Source organism: Onychostoma macrolepis, chromosome 03 (assembly GCF_012432095.1).
Source record: "Onychostoma macrolepis isolate SWU-2019 chromosome 03, ASM1243209v1, whole genome shotgun sequence".
NCBI lineage: Eukaryota > Metazoa > Chordata > Actinopteri > Cypriniformes > Cyprinidae > Onychostoma > Onychostoma macrolepis.
Window position 1 is genome coordinate 1,705,454 of NC_081157.1, and position 23,161 is coordinate 1,728,614.

The window sequence follows — 23,161 nt, forward strand, 5'->3', positions numbered from 1 at the left end:
TCATATTTTGTAGTTTTTGGGAAAACACAAAAAACTTAAATACACAATATATGATATTTGTGAATCATTTCAGGCAAAAAGGCTTTGGCAATAGATGCCTGTTGACATACATAGAACGCTGTCTGTCAATTATGTAACATAGACAGGTGCATCTCAATAAATTAGAATGTCGTGGAAAAGTACATTTATTTCAGTAATTCAACTCAAATTGTGAAACTCGTGTATTAAATAAATTCAATGCACACAGACTGAAGTAGTTTAAGTCTTTGGTTCTTTTAATTGTGATGATTTTGGCTCGCATTTAACAAAAACCCACCAATTCACTATCTCAACAAATTAGAATACTTCATAAGACCAATAAAAAAAAACATTTTTAGTGAATTGTTGGCCTTCTGGAAAGTATGTTCATTTACTGTACATGTACTCAATACTTGGTAGAGGCTCATTTTGCTTTAATTACTGCCTCAATTCGGCGTGGCATGGAGGTGTTCAGTTTGTGGCACTGCTGAGGTGGTATGGAAGCCCAGGTTTCTTTGACATTGGCCTTCAGCTCATCTGCATTTTTTAGTCTCTTGTTTCTCATTTTGCTCTTGACAATACCCCATAGATTCTCTATGGGGTTCAGGTCTGGTGAGTTTGCTGGCCAGTCAAGCACACCAACACCATGATCATTTAACCAACTTTTGGTGCTTTTGGCAGTGTGGGCAGGTGCCAAATCCTGCTGGAAAATGAAATCAGCATCTTCAAAAAGCTTGTCAGCAGAAGGAAGCATGAAGTGCTCCAAAATTTCTTGGTAAACGGGTGCAGTGAATTTGGTTTTCAAAAAACACAATGGACCAACACCAGCAGATGACATTGCACCCCAAATCATCACAGACTGTGGAAACTTAACACTGGACTTCAAGCAACTTGGGCTATGAGCTTCTCCACCCTTCCTCCAGACTCTAGGACCTTGGTTTCCAAATGAAATACAAAACTTGCTCTCATGTGAAAAGAAGACTTTGGACCACTGGGCAACAGTCCAGTTCTTCTTCTCCTTAGCCCAGGTAAGACGCCTCTGACGTTGTCTGTGGTTCAGGAGTGGCTTAACAAGAGGAATACGACAACTGTAGCCAAATTCCTTGACACGTCTGTGTGTGGTGGCTCTTGATGCCTTGACCCCAGCCTCAGTCCATTCCTTGTGAAGTTCACCCAAATTCTTGAATCGATTTTGCTTGACAATCCTCATAAGGCTGCGGTTCTCTCGGTTGGTTGTGCATCTTTTTCTTCCACACTTTTTCCTTCCATTCAACTTTCTGTTAACATGCTTGGATACAGCACTCTGTGAACAGCCAGCTTCTTTGGCAGTGAATGTTTGTGGCTTACCCTCCTTGTGAAGGGTGTCAATGATTGTCTTCTGGACAACTGTCAGATCAGCAGTCTTCCCCATGATTGTGTAGCCTAGTGAACCAAACTGAGAGACCATTTTGAAGGCTCAGGAAACCTTTGCAGGTGTTTTGAGTTGATTAGCTGATTGGCATGTCACCATATTCTAATTTGTTGAGATAGTGAATTGGTGGGTTTTTGTTAAATGTGAGCCAAAATCATCACAATTAAAAGAACCAAAGACTTAAACTACTTCAGTCTGTGTGCACTGAATTTATTTAATACACAAGTTTCACAATTTGAGTTGAATTATTGAAATAAATGAAATAGATGACATTCTAATTTATTGAGATGCACCTGTAAGAATAAAGTGACTAGGCTAATTTCTAAACATCCTATTGTGACTTAGGCCACTTAAAAACTGAATAAAACTTCTTTAATAACATAGTGCAAACTCAAAACTGAAATCAGTGTTAGCTAAATTAAACAAATGGCAGGTAAGTCAAACACTGATGAGGCATGCCCATCTCCTCACTTCTCCTATCTTTTTCTTCTCCATGAATCTTTTCAAGGTCATCCTGCAGATCTTCATCTACCTTGCCACCTGACGTATGGTCTTTCCCTGTTGCACCTCTTTCACTGCTCTGTCCAACTCCACAAGAGGAGTTGAAGCCCTGTCTGTCTTCCGTTTATAAGTGTGTGGCATGATGAGTTTTGGTCTAAAATTAAGAATGTCACATAGTTTAAGTGCTAAAATGTAAGAGTACAATGTACAATTACAAATTAATAATATGTTGAAAATAATCATAAGTGGGGGTGAGTTATGCCATGGCACAACTTAACCCAGGCCCTTTGGCACAAATCACCCCAGACCCATCATGATCCAGCAGTTACGTAAGAGCTAACATCATGCTAACTGTATAGACTCATTGTATAGACTCATTGTGTAGCCTGCTAAAGCACTAAAACGTGTGAAATGTTTTCAAACTTGTCTATAATTGTTCAGACACTACAATCAAAAAATCTTGATCATAGAAATTTTACTTTGAAAGGGAAAAAAAACTGTTTTTTGAGCTAAAATGTGCTTACCTCTCATGCCATGTGTCTCTCTTCTTTGGAGGATGAGTAAAATGGATGGCTTTTCAAAATTATGTGGTCACATAGAATTTCTTCTATGGTTTTCCAGAAACAAGGGGTGGAACTATTTCCCCCCTGGCACAAATCACCCCACTCTCTCCTATCTGGGTACTTTCAGTAATTTTACTTAAAATGATTGGATAAAGTTTGTTCATGGTAACTGATGTTCTAAAATTGTCCCTTTTCTACTATATCATTGCTGTTTTGTAGTTAAATACTTTTAACTACTGCTAGGATGTCCCGATAAAGTGTTTTGTGCCCCGATCTGATCCGAGTCATTGAATATTGAGTATCATTGCATATCTGCCGATGCTGAGTCCCAGTCCAATACCTGTATTTTCCTAGTGCTGGGTGCACTTTTAGGCACATTAAGGTTATTAAAATCAATCTAATGTATATGCTGACAACTAGATAGCTTTGTAATGCATGAAGAAAAAATGTCCAACCTGTTCTTTACAGTTTTATTAATATTTTACAAAATAAACAAATATATTTTCTCTTAATATACTCTTATTATAACAGTTCAGCTGAGTGTAGGATTATAGTAAAACTAGTATACTGCCGTGCAAAGGCAAAAGACCGTAACTTCGATTTTGATCGAAAATGAGTTATTGATATTTTTGGGACATTCAAGACATCCTTTATCTTGTGGATAAGTATCTTGAGTCCATGTCATTGTTTTTCTGAAAAAAATGATGGGTTGTCTTAACCCTAACTTTGAAAAGCCCCGGAGAAACCAAGGCAGAACACCGTATAACACCAGTTACGGCTCTTTCACTTTGTTTGAGTTATGGTGTTCTGCCTGTTTAGCCGTGTTCTGCCTTTGTTTTACTGTCTATTAAAGTCTGCCGCATTTTAATTACAGTGTAACTTCTATACTTTCATACATTTGATCTGTCGCTGAAGCACTTTATTAGACAAAGGAATTAGATAGATCAAAATCTACCAAACAGCTCCATATAACAAAGCACTATAAAGACTAGATACCTTTGCAGCAGTACGTAATCATGAATAATCTTTAAAGATTTAAAAAAATATATATTTTTTCCTTTTTATAATGCAGATTATTCACCAGGCTGTCACTTCTAGTTGGACGCATGTGGACTCGAATGCTGTAGCATGATAAATCATAAAATCAGTACTAACAGTTCGCAATTAAATCCATATTCTACCTTTTCTTGTAACCCGATAAAATCAATCCATGGCGATGAACGTCATCGTAGATGTTTAATCCACAAGCATTGTTAGCATTCCTGCTTGCTGGCATTCACATCAATCCACAAGGTTAGGTTATTTTCATTCTATCCTTTATATGAAAGCAATTACACTATGTAGGCTATAGCGTTCTTTTATGTTACTGAGCATAGCAAATAAATTGGTTGCAAAACGGTATCCACTCACGTTTAACTTTTTGTCTGCTTGTTACAGTCCAAAAAAAATAATACAGTCACATTGCTATATGCAATAGCCTGTGAGACAGCCCATGATCACTAGATTTTATACAGGTGTTACTATAACGATTTTGTAAATGGTGATCAGCAACCAAATATTGATAATGTGGAAGTCACTGCCTTTTTGACTTGGTGTGACTTCTCACTTTTAGCAGACAATGCAAAAGCAGAGTACAGTAACTTCGAAAAAGGGCTAAAAATCAAGTTTGAGCTCACAATTTTTTAATGTCGATAATTTTTGCTACTAAAACATCTAATTGCCGAATTTCCTAATTTGGCTGGGATAGTTCACCCAAAAATGAAGATTAGTCCAAGATTTACTCACCCTCAGGGCATCCTAGGCATGTCTGACATTCCTCTTTCAGACGAACACATTCGGAGTTATATTCTAAATTGTTCTGTCTGTTCCAATCTGTATAACTGCAGTGAATGGTGCCCCTGTTTCTGAATCCGAAAAAAAAGTATCCATCTGTCATAAAACTACTCCACACGGCTCCGGGGTGGTAATAAACAGAGGTGTCAAGTAACGAAGTACAAATACTTCGTTACCTTACTCAAGTAGAAATTTTGGGTATCTATACTTTACTGGAGTAATTATTTTTCAGATGCACAGAGGAGAAGGCAAAACAAAACAAAACACCTGTCACAAACTTATTTAAACATCTTGTGTATCGACACGAATGCACCATTTTAATCAAAACAGATACAATTTACTTGTTCAAATGGTTTTCCTGTGCTGTACACAAAACTTGTTCTCGTGAGATTACACGCTTCTCCCCGGAGCTTACTCTTGCGAGACTACAGTCTTCTTTCCGGATCTTACGTTATGCCTTTCATCACACCTACATCATAAGCTCCACTGCCTTGTCGTGACCATGCCTGCTTCAGCAACCGGAAGCTGGACATTTCAGTTTATAAAGTTTTAAGAATCAATATTTTTCTTAAACTAACATATCGTTTCGCTTCAGAAGTCCTTTATTACCACTGGTGTCAAAAGTATTCACATTCATTACTCAGGTAGAAGTATAGGTACTAGGGTTTAAATAGACTTCTGTAGAAGTTGAAGTATCAACTCAAGCTTTTTACTCAAGTAAAAGTGTAAAAGTACTGGTTTCAAAACTACTTAAAGTATAAAAGTAAAAGTAATGTAAGGAAAAAAAATGCCATTAAGGACAAAAGCTTAGGCCGGGCCTATTGTGCAGTACCCCACCTCCTCAAAAAAATATTTTTCTAAAGGCCATAATGACTATAATGTTATATTAAAATGTTAATGTTGAAAAATTTGGGATGCACTAGGCTACCTGTTTCAGCCGCATATATGCCCATTGAAAATGAACGCATTTTAGTACAATGCAAATACATTAAAGAACCATATACGTGTACTACTGAGCATTAACGTGTTTCATGGAGCGGAAGATATGGTGACTAGTTGCCTATAAGTATTGTAATGGTGCAAAAAGTCAAACTTCAGAGGCATGTCATCATTAACCTTTATTGGAATGTAAATGTACACCCAAGCTTAGCTTGAATCTGTGAGGGAATCTGTGAGGGCAACGGACAAGAAAATTGGTGTACCCAGGGCAGGCTTAGTAACAATTACCCTTGTATGGTTGTCTATATACAATAAACATTAGTACTGTCAAAATTAATGATTAATCCAAGTGATTAATCAAAAAATAAAAATAAAAAATAACTCAATCCTGATACCTTCTTGGTATGTACTATGCTCAATTCAATAGATAATGGAAACATTTAACTAGAAGATGTAACAAACACTTTGGACTCAATCCTGTATGTACAACAACAGGGTAATCTACATCAGTTACATTTCACTCAAGTTCTCTTCTTGAGTCTCTGCCACAGACATCTTCGTACTTGCCTACATAGGTCTGCTATGTCCAGTGTTGGGGGTAATGAGTTACAAAGTTAGTATAGCCTACTTATCATAACATTGTCAATCGCAAACTCTAATTTATTCAAACATCTCTCTACCGAACTACCTACTGTAGCTTAATTTGCGGAGGACGAAGAGAAAGCACCGGTTTGATAAATGAGCCAGTAGTGGAGAAATAATAACTTTTAAGAAATAATCTTTTTTGAGTAACGACCCCAACACTGGCTATGTCCTTGCTGGAGTGTGACGTGATTTGTGTCACTTGCAGGTGCGATGGATCGCGTACAAACCAACAGGGTGTCGGAATGGTATATGTTTATACTTCTCATCCGACCACAATCAAATTCACTCTATCCGGATGGCGCGATTTATCTGGATAGGTTTTTTTTTTAACGATGACAAGCCAGAATGAAAACAAGCCGAAATTAAATAGGAGTGACGAGGCTATTTTTAAAATGTAAGGAGTAGAAAGTACAGATAATTAAGTGAAAATGTAAGGAGTAGAAGTAAAAAGTTGGCTGAAAAATAATTACTCCAGTAAAGTATAGATACCCAAAATTTCTACTTAAGTAAGGTAATGAAGTATTTGTAATTCTTTACTTGACACCTCTGTTTATTACCACCTAACCAATTTAGAATATAACTCCGAATGTGTTCGTCTGAAAGAGGAATGTCAAACATGCCTAGGATGCCCTAGGGGTGAGTAAATCTTGGACTAATTTTCATTTTTGGGTGAACTATCCCTTTAAGGTCTTTTGCCTTTGTAGTGCAGTATAGTGTACTAAACATGAACCTCAACATATCTGCCATGTTGAGATTTAGGCATTATTGTGATTTTAAGATTACCTCAATCAAGCACAATACTTCGATCAAACTGATGGGAGTAATCTCATAATCATAGAAACCATATAAAATATGTGGCATACTCCAATTTTAATTGCAATAAACAGGCTTGTAAACGAAAAGTATTACTGCTCTGACCAAAGCGCATGTGCTCGGGCATACACAGATCATTAATGAACTCTGTGACATTACTCTGAAGTTTTCCTTACACTTCAAATCGCTAAACTCTGTCAACAAGGCTCGCTGTGCTGCCTCTGCTCTGTATTTTCATCCAGAAACGATGTAAAGAAAGGGAGTTAAGGCAGTTATGCGAATTTCATTGTTATTCATTGTCGTCCGAGTTACCTCAGATAACGCGCTGTCTTCCGCTGAGTGTTTAGCTTTTAGATGCTGTATCAAATCGGCAGTATGGTATGAAGCTCTGTTGTAGGGCTGGGCGGTATATCGAGTTTGTACGATATATCAATATATTTTTATAAGCGATACAATATCTTGGGAGGACACCGACTGAACTGCTGCAGAGAAAGTGCATAATACAATTTGTTCTAAACATATGACAAGCTTTATATGAAGGGCTTTAAAAACTTGTAAGATATACAGTAGTAGCCTATAGTTTATAGTTTCAGTTTAAAGCGGCTCACCGTCAGATGCTCTGACAGAAAGGCTGTGTGTGCCGCTGACAGAGACTTGCGCGGTTTTTGTGTTTGAGATGTGCTGTTTTCCTTAATGCACAACTTACATTTGACAGGTATATTCTCCATCTGTAAATGTTAGAAAGCCATGGAAATATTTCCATTTTGCTGTCATATGTGCATGAGCTTTTGCTTTGTGATTCTCTGCTAAACTTCGCAGACTGTTTGGCGCCGCCACGTACATGCGCGCTAAACAGAGCTCAACGAAATAACTCTGACTAAAATATACCTTTTGCTGAAATATTTGTAGTTGGACAATAAATGTGACATATGTAGAATTTAAAACCTACAAGTAAGTTTATTTGTATGATAGCACTAACTGTAAAGTGTAATGGGGTAATCAAAATAGCCTTTTTACTCAATTAGTCTGTGCTTTTTTTTATATTATTTTCATTTTTAGTTTAGTAAATTTAACTTCTGCTTTAACAGCATTATTTTTATTTTTAGATTGCAATGTGACTGTGTTGGAATGTAATGTGATTTTAACCCTTTTACACACAATATATGCCTACATGCTTACATTCACTTTATTTTAATCCAAATACAAAATTCCCGAGATATATACTGTATACCTCAAATCAGCCAAAAAATACAGAGATATGAATTTTTGCTAATATCGCCCAGCCCTACTCTGTTTCTACCACTTTGCAAAATGCTGTCATTTGCATACATTACACGTTGCTGTTGGACTGCTTTCGTATTTCCACAGTTTAGCCACGCATTCCTGACACAGATTGCGCTCTATGCTTACAAAACCTGTGTGACAGCTGACGTATTAAAGACCGGGCCTCATACATCCGATACCGATCAGTTAAAATTCAGCCCTGATCCTTGAGATCGGCTCGAGACATCCCTAATTACTGCTTATCTGTAGCTTTTTTTAACCCTCTGGGGTCCGAGGTCATTTTGGGGCCCTTGAGATGTTTTGACATGCCCTGATATTTGTGCTTATTTCAGCTACTTAAAACATACTATTGACCAACATGTAATTTTTTTTGTATTCAGCACAAACTGTGCTACAATAATATGTGACCAAGATGGATGTACATGTTTGCATTTCTTAGAAAAAAAATATTATGCGTGGTTAGTAAGTTTTGGGGAAAAAATGTAGCTGAAATAAGGCCATAAAACCCACACTAAATAGTCCTGAGCAAGACTTTTGAGTAATCAGTCTTGTAGGCTAGAATATTTACTTCAAAATTATGTGAAAATCATTCTGCTTACTCATTCACAGAAAACAATATATTGATTTAAAATTTTCAAGACATGTTTTGTGATCGAGGGTCTATATGCGAGGGAGTGGCAATGGCCATGAATATTAAGTGAGTCTCACCTGAGAGACAAAGGGCCCTCCCCTATGGGCCCCTAATGGCCCATCAGTGTGACTGTGACTGTGAGGCAGGTAAGAGAGAATGTGAGGAGATTGAAAAAGGTTTTTAATTATTTGTATTTTATTTACAACACAGTATAATCAAAACATACATAATGAAGGTCAAAGACACATTATTGTGCACACTGATCTAACCACAGAGATGTGAACAGACTTTGAGTCATTCCTGCAACAGATTCTGTTCAACAAGTAAATCATACCTGATATTTACGTGTGTTATTTAAGTGTTTCTACTTCTTTCCATGGATTCAAGAAGAAAAAAACACAATCAGTAGAAAAGGAGCTTGTTTTAACATAGAATATCAGTGTAGTTGAACATCTGATGTTGGTGCAGCGCTCTCAGAGGAAAACAGTTTGAAGAGACATCAGGATACATCTGGTGCTGGTATCTGATTCAATAAAATACAAACAAAAAAACATTTGTGAGCATGTTAATATCAGGAACATCTGTATATATGTTTTGTAGCCATAGACTCACACATGCTTTGTACTATCATAAAAAAAGAGAAAGAAAGCTTATATCTGAGAAACGAATTATTATTGTTTAGCAAGTTATTAAAATCTATTTCTGAACAGAGTAGGCTATTAATAATAAACATGTACTAAACATACTTAGACTCGTAGCATTCATCATGTTACAGTGTACACTCATATTACTTTTATTGTTTTATATAGAGCATGAAAACATCATCGTGCCGTAAGAAATTTAAATACAACGAATTGCCCCTCATATTCAACATGTTTTACACGATTTCAAACATTGTAGTCAGGAATTATAGTTTGGGAAATACTCAACTATGATTTTGTAGTCATATAGTGTAGTATATGATTCTGTAGCCACAGACTCAAGCATGCTTTGTACAATAAAAGGATGTACTTTATACTATAAAAAATGATATTTTATATCTGAGAAACTAATTATTATTGTTTAGCACGCTATTAAAATATATTTGTGAACAGAGTATTAACATTAAACATTCTTAGACGCGTAGCATTCATCATGTTGTCGTTTGGGAAACCCCGTTAGTAAATCTGTTCAAGTTTGTCACAATAACACGGTAACTAATGCAAAAAAGAAACATTACTTACTCATCTCCTCTGCTGGATGAAATCCTGCTTTACCTCAGCGCGTCTTCTTCCAGAAACAAACAGTAGCCGTGATGAAGGACCTCCTCTTTGTTTGTGTTGGGCGTTTGCACGCGCGCACGCACCACGTGGCTATTTACATATGAACAGCGCGAGCAGCGCGGGGGCGGGGTCACATTAGAGATAATGAGTCAGACGGGACAGATTGAACATCGTGTTGGTTTCATACAGATTACTTCATCACAGAATGTTTGTTTTCGATAAGATTTACTTCATTTCAAAGTAGACACTTCAAGCTTTCTATAGATATATTTCTCATGTCTCTGTGTTGAGTATTTGCTGAGTTACAGTTCATTTTAGTGACGCGTTTCTAAAAACAGTTCGCGGAGACGGAGAAGACAAGGAGCGCACCCTGTTTGTTTTGTTATTTTTCTAAAAGCACAAAGTTGTGTTGTTATTGTGAGTGTACTCAAAAAAAAGTAGACACTTAACAGTTTCGATTGATGTATAACACTTATCTGTACGATCAAAAATGGCAGAGTAATTCAAGCTCATTTCAGCCTTATCAGGAAAATCTGCCTCAAAACGCGTATACGCGTTTGTCGACCCCAGAGGGTTAACCTTATGTTTCATATGTGGATATAATACTTGGTTAAATTTGGTTGTTGTAACCATCTTTGTTTTTTATGCTTTAGGACCTTGAGAAGAAAATATCAAATTTTCTGATGAATGAGCTGGACAAGTTTAAGAAAATTTTAAAAAAAGAGAACACACAATACTTTGTGCAGGACTTTATACAGGACATGTGTGAAATCAAAGAAGCAGCTCTTGATATCACGCTCTACTTCCTAAAAAATATGAAGGAAGATGAACTTGCGGATACTCTAAAAGGTAAGATACTTATGACCATCTGTCATATTGTCACTATAACATACAGGTGCATCTCAATAAATTAGAATGTCGTGGAAAAGTTCATTTATTTCAGTAATTCAACTCAAATTGTGAAACTCGTGTATTAAATAAATTCAGTGCACACAGACTGAAGTAGTTTAAGTCTTTGGTTCTTTTAATTGTGATGATTTTGGCTCACATTTAACAAAAACCCACCAATTCAATCTCAACAAATTAGAATATGGTGACATGCCAGTCAGCTAATCAACTCAAAACACCTGCAAAGGTTTCCTGAGCCTTCAAAATGGTCTCAGTTTGGTTCACTAGGCTACACAATCATGGGGAAGACTGCTGATCTGACAGTTGTCCAGAAGACAATCATTGACACCCTTCACAAGGAGGGTAAGCCACAAACATTCATTGCCAATGAAGCTAGCTGTTCACAGAGTGCTGTATCCAAGCATGTTAACAGAAAGATGAGTGGAAGCAAAAAGTGTGGAAGAAAAAGATGCACAACCAACCGAGAGAACCGCAGCCTTATGTGGATTGTCAAGCAAAATTGATTCAAGAATTTGGGTGAACTTCACAAGGAATGGACTGAGGCTGGGGTCAAGGCATCAAGAGCCACCACACACAGACGTGTCAAGGAATTTGGCTACAGTTGTCGTATTCCTCTTGTTAAGCCACTCCTGAACCACAGACAACGTCAGAGGCGTCTTACCTGGGCTAAGGAGAAGAAGAACTGGACTGTTGCCCAGTGGTCCAAAGTCTTCTTTTTCAGATGAGAGCAAGTTTTGCATATCATTTGGAAACTAAGGTTCTAGAGTCTGGAGGAAGGGTGGAGAAGCTCATAGCCTAAGTTGCTTGAAGTCCAGTGTTAAGTTTCCACAGTCTGTGATGATTTGGGGTGAAATGTCATCTGCTGGTGTTGGTCCATTGTGTTTTTTGAAAACCAAAGTCACTGCACCCGTTTATCAAGAAATTTTGGAGCACTTCATGCTTCCTTCTGCTGACCAGCTTTTTGAAGATGCTGATTTAATTTCAAAAGTTGGTTAAATGACCATGGTGTTGGTGTGCTTGACTGGCCAGCAAACTCACCAGACCTGAACCCCATAGAGAATCTATGGGGTATTGTCAAGAGGAAAATGAGAAACAAGAGACCAAAAAATGCAGATGAGCTGAAGGCCACTGTCAAAGAAACCTGGGCTTCCATATCACCTCAGCAGTGCCACAAACTGATCACCTCCATGTCATGCCAAATTAAAGCAAAAGGTAATTAAAGTAATTAAAGCAAAAAGAGCCCCTACCAAGTATTGAGTACATATACAGCAAATGAACATACTTTCCAGAAGGCCAACAATTTACTAAAAAGTGATTCTATTTATTTAAGTATTCACAATTAAAAGAACCAAAGACTTAAACTACTTCAGTCTGTGTTAGTGTTGTCAAAAGACCCGGTACTTCGGTACCAAGTAATGAAAAATTCTTCACTAAAAAAATGAAAACGTCACGGTACCAGGTTTTTTTAAGTACCGGTGGTACCGAGTACCCGGTCAACCCGGTTCTTGACGCGTACGGCCCTATGATTTCCGTGATGTAGAAAACGCGGACGGAATCTCGGAATCCAGTTATAAAAACGGAAGTTACAGTTTAGCACGGAATGTCACGGAATTGGTCAAAGTCTGGATGAATTAATCAAAAGTGGGTCATTGCACTTAAGTCAAATCGCGATACGGACTAGTATCTGTAAATATTAAGCCGCAAAAGTCGATTCAGATATGAATCCCGCATGTTCTGCAAGTCTCTGTGTGAATGAATGAATGGCAGAGACGCGCGTCTTTTTTTACAAACACTGAAGCGCGTGTGACGCTCGCAGTGATTTCAGCATCTGCCGTCTCAATGAGGACATAAATACATAAACAACGTCTACAGAACTGCTCTGAGAGTCACTTCACGAGCATTTTACCGTTTCATTTGAGTAAAACCAGCTTCATATATTATAGCTACACACAGAAATTTAAAGGTATTCACGGCAACCCGTCAAAATAAAAGTTTATCTTAAAGACATTGTGCCAGAAATATATTACTATTATTTAGTAGAATGTATGTGATACTATTACTACTGTTGAACATTTTTTATAAATATTTATTTTTAAAGAAATAATCACACTATTTCTTCCATATTTTAATTTTAATAGTAAATCCCCTTTTACCCTCCTCTTTACCAAAAATAAAATGTTTAAATTTCATTATTTAAAAGACAAATTAAATTTGGGTGAAACTTGTTTACTGTTTTTCATACTTTTATTACTTGTGGAAAAACTTGAAACACAATTTAAATAAGTATAAAGAATGGTATTGATTTTTGTACATTTTATTTTTGTTTGATTTTATTATTGAAAATGTTTTTTAATTAGCATGTGGTACCGAAATAGGTACCGAGAACCGTGGATTTTCACTGGTATCGGTACCAAATACTGAAATTTTGGTACCGTGACAAAACTAATTTGTTGAGATGGGTTTTTGTTAAATGTGAGCCAAAATCATCACAATTAAAAGAACCAAAGACTTAAACTACTTCAGTCTGTGTGCATTGAATTTATTTAATACACGAGTTTCACAATTTGAGTTGAATTACTGAAATAAATGAACTTTTCTACGACATTCTAATTTATTGAGATGCACCTGTATATCATTGGAAAAGAACTGTAGGATCAAGTGTTTTTATTGTATGTGTTTAGATGAGCTGGTCTTCATTTATCAACGAAATCTTAAGAAGAACCTGAAGAACAAGTATGAACGTGTGTTTGAAGGAATTGCAAAGCAAGGTGACTCCAGACTTCTGAATAGCATCTACACAGATCTTTATATCACTCAGGGTTGTAGTGAACAGGTCAATACTGAACATGAGGTGAGACAGATTGAGGTTACTTCCAGACGTCATGAATCACAGGAGATACATGTTGAATGCAACAATTTGTTTGAAGCACCTGAACAAGAGATCAGAACTGTACTGACAAAAGGAGTTGCTGGCATCGGAAAATCAGTCTCTGTGCAAAAGTTTGTTGTGGACTGGGCTGAGGGAAAAGAAAATCAAGATATCAGCTTCATATTTCCACTTCCATTCAGAGAGATGAATTTAAAAGACAAAGAAAAACAAAGTTTGATGAGCCTTATAAATCAGTTTTTCCCAGAAACTAGAGGACTGAATCTTACAAGAGATAAATTCAAAGTCCTGTTCATTCTTGATGGTTTGGATGAATGCCGTCTTCCTCTAAACTTTGAAAGTAATGAGACGTGGCGTGATGTTTCGTCACCGGCCTCTCTGGATGTTCTCCTGACGAACCTCATCAAGGGAAATCTGCTTCCTTCTGCTCTAATCTGGATCACCACCAGACCAGCAGCTGCCAGTAAGATTCCTCCTGACTATATCGACCGGGTTACAGAGGTCAGAGGGTTCAATGATGCACAAAAGGAGGAATACTTCAAAAAAAGATTCACAGATGAGAATCAGGCAAAAGAAATCATTCATCATGTTAAACAATCAAAGAGTCTCTTTATCATGTGCCACATCCCAGTCTTCTGCTGGATTTCAGCCACTGTTCTCCAGAACATTTTGGAGGAGAAAAGAAATAATGATTCTAAGAACAATCAGTCTGAAGGCTCCAAAACACTGCAGGAATCAAATACTGAAGACACTCCCAAGACTCTGACACAAATGTACACATACTTTCTCCGCTTTCAGATCCAGCAGAGCAAACGAAAGTATGACGGAGAATACAGACCAGATGTTTCCTGGGATAAAGATGCCATCCTTTCACTGGGGAAACTGGCATTTCATCAGCTGGAAAAAAACAATGTGATCTTCTATGACACAGACCTGGAATCCTGTGGTATTGATGCCCATAAGGCATCAGTGTACTCAGGCATGTGTACCCAGATCTTTAAGGAGGAAACAGGGATCATTCTCGGTACCATGTACTGCTTTGTTCACATGAGCATTCAAGAGTTTATTGCAGCCCTTTATGCACATCTGTTTCTAGACATCAACATGAAAAGTGCATTTGTTCAAGACTCTATAGAACAGGAAAACAAAAAGGCGACTATGATTGATTTGCTCAAGACTGCAGTGGACAAGGCACTTGAGAGTGATAATGGACACCTGGACCTTTTCCTTCGCTTCCTTCTCGGTTTGTCACTCGAGTCTAAAACACTCTTACGAGGTCTGTTGACACAGCAAGATGACAATGACCAGAGCAAAGAGGAAATAGTTCAGTACATCAAACAGAAATTTGAAGCTAATCTGTCTCCAGAGAGATCCATCAATCTGTTCTACTGTCTGAATGAACTGAATGACCAAACTCTGGTGAAAGACATTCAGACCCACCTCAGAGAAGGAAGTCTCTCATCTACTGACCTTTCACCTGCCCAGTGGTCTGCTGTGGCCTTTGTGTTGTTGACATCAGAGGAGGAGATGGAGGAGTTTGAGCTTCAGAAATTCAAGAAATCAGACGAGTGTCTCATTCGACTATCACCAGTCATAAAAACCTCCAAAAAAGCTTTGTAAGTAATTTGTCATATTTTTTTCACTTATCTGAAAAACACGTATCGATAACCCTCTATAGTTATCTTTTTAATCATATACCACCTGCAAGTAAATTCTAAACAACATTCTGAGATGATCCTTTCTATATAGTTTCAATTTTCATATTCTTTTAACCATATACAAATAATTTAAAGTTATATAGTATGATTTAGTGCTAAAATAACTAATCAAAATCATTAATGAAAATTTGATTATTGATTAATCACATTTATTGTGCAGTGCAGTGAAAACATCTAGTCTTGGCACTTTACAATAGTGAATAAAACTTTAAAATTTAAAACATATCAGAGGACACAGACTCTGCTGCTGTGGGGAAAAACTCATAAATGGTTAGATTCTTTCACCATGTTTGTTTTCATAGCTTTCAATTTGCACATTATTGGAAGACAACACTGAGCAGGATGTGGCATAGCATTTTCTCATGAAAAATAAAGAATACAATAATTGGCTTAGTCCTAATTAATAAAATAATCAATCTACAGATTAACTGGTTATCAAAATACAAAATTTTAACATGCTTGTTCAAGCTTGTTTATTTTATGTAGCAATTATCTCTGTGTCTGAAAAATACTAATCTATAAACCTCACAGTATATATTTCGCTTGTAGGTTAAATGATTGTGACCTAACAGAGAAAAGCTGTTCAGCTCTAGCTACAGTTCTTGAATCAGATACAAGTCTGAAAGAGCTGAACATGAACAATAATAATCTGCAGGATTCAGGAGTGAAGCTGCTCTGCACTGGACTGAAGAGTAAATTGGAGATACTGAGGTAAGTTGTGTGATAACAGACAAGACGCTGAACTCAATCAAAATCAAAATTGGTTTGTTTTAGATATTTACAAATTATGTGACTAAATAATGTATTGTACATTTAATGTAACTGTACATGAATGGACATGATTAAAGGACTAATATGAAAATGCTTAATTTAAATGTTTTTGTTCATGTTTACTTTTGTGTTTTTACATTTGTTAATATATCGGTCAGACTTATTGTTCTTAGGCAAATTTGTCAGTGTTCACTAAACTTCATTATGCAAAGCAAAACATTTTCTTATTTTTGTGTTTCCACATTGCTCCTTTTTTGCATGTCTGTGAATGCAAATGAATGGATTTTGTAGTGACTACATACCAGTTTGTTTGACACTTATTTTACATTGTGCAATTTAGAATGTGAACAAATTAATACGTTTTTTTAATCAGTTTCAGTAAGTGTGAGATAACAGAGGAAAGCTGTTCAGATTTTGCTTCAGTTCTCAGTTCTGACTCCAGCAGCTTGAAGTATCTTGACCTTAGCAGTAATAATCTGCAGGATTCAGGAGTCAAGCTGCTCTCTGATGGACTGAAAGAGAACCGTAAACTGGAGAAAATGAGGTGAGTTGATGTCTACTATAGTAAAGATCACAAGTCATTTTGTTGGCATCTGTATTGCCATGGGTTTTGTTTGAAATTATATTTATAATTTGTTAAAGGAGCAGAATTCGTAAAAAATTTACTTGGCACTGTTTCATTTATGGAATAACGGATTAATCATGTGAATGTTACATTTTTATTCCTGTTCTAGACTTTCAGACTGCAGTATCACTGAAGAAGGTTATAAAGCTCTGGCTTCAGCTCTGAGATCAAACCCTTTACACCTAATAGAGCTGGATCTCACAGGAAATGATCCTGGACAATCAGGAGTGAAGGAGCTTAGTGATTTACTTCAGGATCCAAACTGTCAACTTAAGACACTGAGGCATGTTGAAATAATACAACAAATGACATGCAGATTAATTATTTATAGATAAATATTAGAAAAATGAATTGTCTAATAAGCTGCACAATCAATTGTTGTTTTTCTCATCAGTTTTAAAATAATGAATTATATTAAAAGGATAAGTTACCTTAAAATAAACTCTGCCATCATTTACTCACTCAGGTTGTTGAGTCCTGCTGCAGATGAAGCCTGTCAGTTTGTGACTGGAGTTGTGGGTAAAAACCCGTTACTTCTGAGAGAGCTGAATCTGAGTGGACAAGAACTAGGAGACACACGAGTGAATCAGCTCACTGCTCTACTGCAGGATAAACATTGTAAACTCAACTCACTCCAGTGAGTATTGTGCATGGTTTAACATGTTACATTTTAAAATCTGTTAAAAATGTTTAAAATATGATATTTTGTATTTTCAGTTACTTGCTTGGATTAAGACTGTCATTGTTCCTTAAAGAATGTTTTGAAATAAACTGAAGAATGTTTACTGTCTCTCTTTTCTTTCTCTACAGGCTGAATAATAACAAAATTACAGCAGAAGGTTGTGCTGCTCTGATTTCAGCATTTAATTCAAACCCTTCAAACCTGAAAGAGCTGGATCTGAGTGGAAATAAACTGGAAAACTCAGGAATTGAGAAGATGTGTCATCTGTTGGAAAATCCACAATGCAGATTAGAGAAACTGAAGTGTGTATTTTCATTTATGTGCATTTCTGCATGTGAATATACATTTATTCTATGCAATTTATTCTGTATCTTGTGCTTTTGTTTGATTCTATGAACTTTAATAATAACAAGCAAAACATACAAAATCAAGAAATCAAGTTAACAATGGAGCTGCGAGAGCAGAACTAAGAACACCAATCATGCATTCATCAATGAACAACACCAGACAATAAACACCAAAAACACAAGGTGCAGACAAACAGGGTATGAGGGGAAACACAGGAACAGAGCAAAATTAAATTTCACAAATTCACAAAGATACAGAATATATTACAAAACGTCTACTTAATTAGATCAAATTATGCAAATCAAGATGACTATGGAGACTAAAATACTGCCGTACTTAACAGCATTTATGTATATATAGACTTTCAGACTGCAGTATCACTGAAGAAGGATATAAAACGTTGACTTCATCTCTAAAGTCAAACTCACACCTGATAGAGCTGGATCTCACAGGAAATGATCCGGGACAATCAGGAGTGGAGGGTCTCTTTGATTTACAGTGGGGTGAATGCTGTAAATTAACAACCATCAGGTGATATTTGTTTTCAAATTAAAAAAAAAAAAAGGCCCAGACATGGAGTCAGAGGTTTTAAGCTAGGTTGAGGAGACAACTGAGTCATGCGGAATTAGAATGACAGGAAAAACAATTTTCTGAATTTCATTTAAAAGAAATTCAACACCATCACACAACTGAATTTAATGAAACAAACTTCAGTTTTCTGACACAATAATTATTTAATTATAGCTATTTACATGAATAAATATAGAATTTGAACAAACTATGCTTCTTTATTCTCTGATTTGTCTGGTTATGTTTTTCAGCAGAACTGTAAGCAATTATCATAATTATCATCAATACCACACTGGACCCATATGGAGGATGGGAGCTACAAAAGACATGAAATTGTAACATGACTATCTAGTCTAAAGTCTCTTCTGCTTTTTGTAGGTTTTTGAAAAGTCCTGCTGCAGAGGAAGCATGCAAGTATCTCACTAAAGTTCTGGGTAAAAGTCCATTATTACTGAAAGAACTGGATCTGAGTGGAGAGAAATTTGGAGATCTGGATGGAGAGAAACTCTCTGCTCTTTTGATGGACTCTCATAGCAAACTGGAGAAAATCAAGTGAGTGAACATGATTTATACATTAACTTCTCTGTATATTCATTATAAAGGACTGTCAGTCATGTATGTGAGCATATTTGGCTGCGTTTACACTTGGCATTAACATGCAACCTGGATCCGGATGTTGTCCACATACACATTGACAAGACAAGTGTAAACGTGCTTCTGATCGGAATGTTATCCGATCAGTGTGTCCTGCTCCAGAGGTAGTCGAGGATGCATTGTGATCGGATCTCAGTGTAATGTAAATGCAATCCAGCCATCGTGTCTGCATTCGCAGGTCGACATAATGCAAAACGCCGCCCCCTCTCCCCAAACGGTCAGAAAAAAAGACGAAAATGACCCGTGTGGAGACTCCTACACTTATCTTTGATTTGTAAAATGTCCCACGACTGAAAATGCTTTTCAAAAGAAAACTCACCACTTCAGGTTGACTTCGCACTGAGGCCATTCTCTGCAGACTTATTTAAATATTGCGCGGGAAAGACAGATCCAATCGGTTATCCAGATAGAGAAGTCAGTTGATTAGATTAGATTAGATTAGATTCAACTTTATTGTCATTACACAAGTACAGGTACAGGGCAACGAAATGCAGTTTAGGTCTAACCAGAAGTGCAATAGTAGCAAGTGCAGTATATACAATGGTTGAATAAGTGCAGGACAAGGATATGTACTGAGTATATGTATAAATATATATAGAAAGATGGTTATTAATATAAACAGAATTTACAGGTGAATATGTGTAGTGAATAAATATACAGAAATTACAGGTGAATATGTATAGTGAATAAATATACAGAATTTACAGGTGAATATGTATAGTGAATAAATATACAGAATTTACAGGTGAATATGTATAGTGAATAAATATACAGATGGCTATTACTATAAGCAGAATTTACAGGTGATATGTACTATCAATATAATATATATACAGATGACTATTACTATAAACAAGGTGTAAAAGTGCAGTGGAAGTGATTGCGTATTACAATTAGACATACGGTGCAAAATGTTAATGTAAGCATTGATAATGTAACAACAGTCGGCAGTGCAAATGAGCATAATCCAATTTAGGTATGGTAGTGCAAGATACAAAAGTAAACAGTTGTTACTGTAATAAAATTTACATTCAGTAGTGCAAATAAGGCAGATGTGAGGTAGGAGAGAAGAGTTAATAATATATGAGGAAGTGGATCAACGGGGGGTAGAGTTCAGTAAAGAGACAGCTCTGGGGAAGAAACTGTTCTTTAGTCTGCTGGTCCTGGTCCGGAGGCACCTGAAATGCCTGCCGGAGGGCAGGAGAGAAAACAGTCTGTGGGCTGGGTGAGAGGAGTCCTTAAGGATGCTGCGAGCTCGATGCAGACAGCGTTTCCTCTGGATGTGTTCGATGGCAGGTAGTGGAGTCCCTGTGATGCGCTGGGCAGTTTTCACCACCGCTGCAGTGCCTTGCGCTCCGCAACAGAGCAGCTCCCATACCATACTGTGACACAGTTGGTCAGGATGCTTTCTATTGCGCAGCGATAGAAGTTCACCAGGATAGCAGAGGAGAGCTGATTCTTCCTCAGTGTCCTCAGAAAGAAGAGGCGCTGGTGAGCCTTCTTGACCAGGCTGGAGGTGTTGGTTTTCCACAACATGTCCGCCGAGATGTGGATCCCCAGGAACTTGAAACTGGAGACACGCTCAACAGCCATTCCATTGATGTGGATGGTGTCGTGTGTGCCTCTTGACTCCTTCCTGAAGTCCACGATGAGCTCCTTCGTTTTGGTGGTGTTGAGGAGCAGGTTATTTTCAGTGCACCATGTGGCCAGGTGCTGGATCTCCTCCCTATAGGCAGTCTCATCGTTGTTACTGATGAGGCCAATCACCGTGGTGTCGTCTGCAAACTTGACGATGGAATTAGATCCATACACAGGCTTGCAGTCGGAGGTGAAGAGGGAGTAGAGAAACGGGCTTAGCACACAGCCCTGTGGTACACCAGTGTTAAGTGTGATGGATGTGGAGCAGGTGAATCCTGATCGAACATTCTGGGGTCTGTTGGTCAGGAAGTCCAAAATCCAGTTACACATTGAGGTATTGATGCCCAGGTCTCCAAGTTTGGCTATTAACTTGGTTGGGATGACAGTGTTGAATGCTGAGCTGAAGTCAACAAACAGCATACGTGCATAAGTGTTCTTATTGTCCAGGTGAGTGAGCACAGAGTGCAGTGCCATGGAAACTGCGTCCTCTGTGCTCCTATTGCTACGGTAGGCAAACTGGTGTGAGTCCAATGTGGATGGTAGAGAGTCTTTTAGGTGTTCCAGGACCAGCCGCTCAAAGCACTTCATGACGATGGGTGTGAGTGCTACAGGGCGGTAGTCATTAGGGCACCTCGGACTAGAGTGTTTTGGCACTGGCACAATGGAAGTGCATTTAAAGCATGTTGGTACGGCTGCTTGGGCAAGAGACAGGTTGAAAATGTCTGTAAAACCCCAGCGAGCTGCTCCGCACATGCCCTGAGAACACGACCAGGGATGTTGTCTGGTCCAGCAGCCTTGTGCGCTGATCCGGCTCAGTTCCTTGCAGACATCTGTGGAGGAGAGTATGATTGGTGGGTGGTCATCTGAGGGATTGAGCTTGGTGGCAGTTTCTCTGTTGTCTCTTTCAAAGCGAGCATAAAAGTAATTTAGCTCGTTCAGGAAGTTGACATCAGTGGCTGCGGGGGTGGAGTGGGTGGGTTTGTAGTCACTGATGGCCTGAATGCCCTGCCACATGCGTCGAGGGTCAGAGTTGGAAAAGTGTCCCTCTATCTTTAGCTTGTAGCAGTGCTTGGCCTTTTGATGCCCCTCTTCAGGTTTGCTCTGGATGTGCTGTAGGCTTGTGCATCTCCTGATCTGAAGGCAGTGTTGCGTGACTTCAACAGGAGTCGCACTTCCTTGTTCATCCAAGGCTTCTGATTTGGATATGTGGTGATCTGTTTCTGGGTTGTAACACTGTCAATGGTGATATTGATATGATCCAATACAGAGGAGGTGTAAGAGTCAATGTCTGTGTGAGCGCCACTGGTGGCTTGAGAAGCAAACATACTCCAGTCTGTGTGTAGAAACCTTTCCTGGAGTGTGGAATCTGCCCCCGCAGGCCACACCTTGATGGTCTTCACTGATGGCTTCACACGGTTGATGAGGGGTGCATATTTGGGGTGAGGAACAAAGAAAGGTGATCTGACTGTCCCAGGTGGGGAGGGTGTCAACGTAAGCTCCAGCCATGTTTGTGTAAACATGGTCTAAGGTTTTGTTTCCTCTGGTGTGACAGGAAACATGCTGGTGAAACTTGGGTAGCACTGACTTTAAGTTTGAGTGATTAAAGTCACCTGCAACAATAAAAGCTGCTTCCGGGTGATCAGTCTGTTGTTTACTGATGGCTGCGTGAAGTTCTTTCATAGCAAGCTTGGCATCAGCATCCGGGGAATATAGGCTGCAGTTATAATGGTGGAAGTGAACTCCGCGGTAGATAAACGGTCTACATTTAACCATGAGAAACTCAAGGTTAGCTGAACAATGACTCCCAACAATAGCAGAGTTTGTGCACCAAGCTTTGTTAATGTAAATGCACAATCCACCACCTCTGGTCTTACCGAGCCATCTAATGTTCTATCCGCCCGAGTGTGTGGCGTCCGCTAGCTCAATAGCGGTGTCCGGTATTCCGCTGTTTAACCAGGTTTCCGTGAAGATTAGGACGTTACAGTTCAAAAGTTTCTTGCTGTGTGTGATGCTGAGTCGAATCTCCTCCATTTTGTTCACTAGCGACCGTACATTGGCAAGGAAAATGCTGGGTAAAGAGAGCCGGTGTGGTGTTAGCCTTAGCTTAGCTCTTAGTCCTCCGCGCTTCCCCCGCCTTTGTTTACGATCTCGACGCCGCCTGCGAGCACTTCCGCCCGGCCGGGTAGGGTGCATAGCCTCGGGTGTCCTAGCGATCTCAGGAAGGAGTCGAAGATTGTCCATAAAAGTGTCGGAAATTCGCAAACCGATATCCAAAAGCTCACAACGGGTGTACGATGTAAAGGCACAACTGTTCTGCACGAACAGGCCCGAGATGAGTAAGAAAAATACCGCAAAATTGCAAAATCTGGAGAGACCCAGAGCCTCGCGATGTACTCGTGCCGCCATCTTGGGACAACAAGGGTATTGTTGCCAAGGGTAAACGCGCCGTGTTCTGATTG

At 38.4% G+C, this 23,161-nt stretch overlaps 1 protein-coding gene across 1 annotated transcript in view; it reads left to right on the forward strand.

The window, feature by feature from the left end:
• LOC131537397 (uncharacterized) overlaps positions 1-23,161 on the forward strand; it is a 199,744-nt gene that overhangs the window by 39,018 nt on the left and 137,565 nt on the right. Inside the window, exons 12-16 of the mRNA XM_058770780.1 lie at positions 10,554-10,749; positions 13,491-15,312; positions 15,964-16,125; positions 16,559-16,729; positions 16,920-17,093. Coding sequence (XP_058626763.1) covers positions 10,554-10,749; positions 13,491-15,312; positions 15,964-16,125; positions 16,559-16,729; positions 16,920-17,093 — 2,525 coding nt within the window. The remainder of the gene's footprint in view (positions 1-10,553; positions 10,750-13,490; positions 15,313-15,963; positions 16,126-16,558; positions 16,730-16,919; positions 17,094-23,161) is intronic.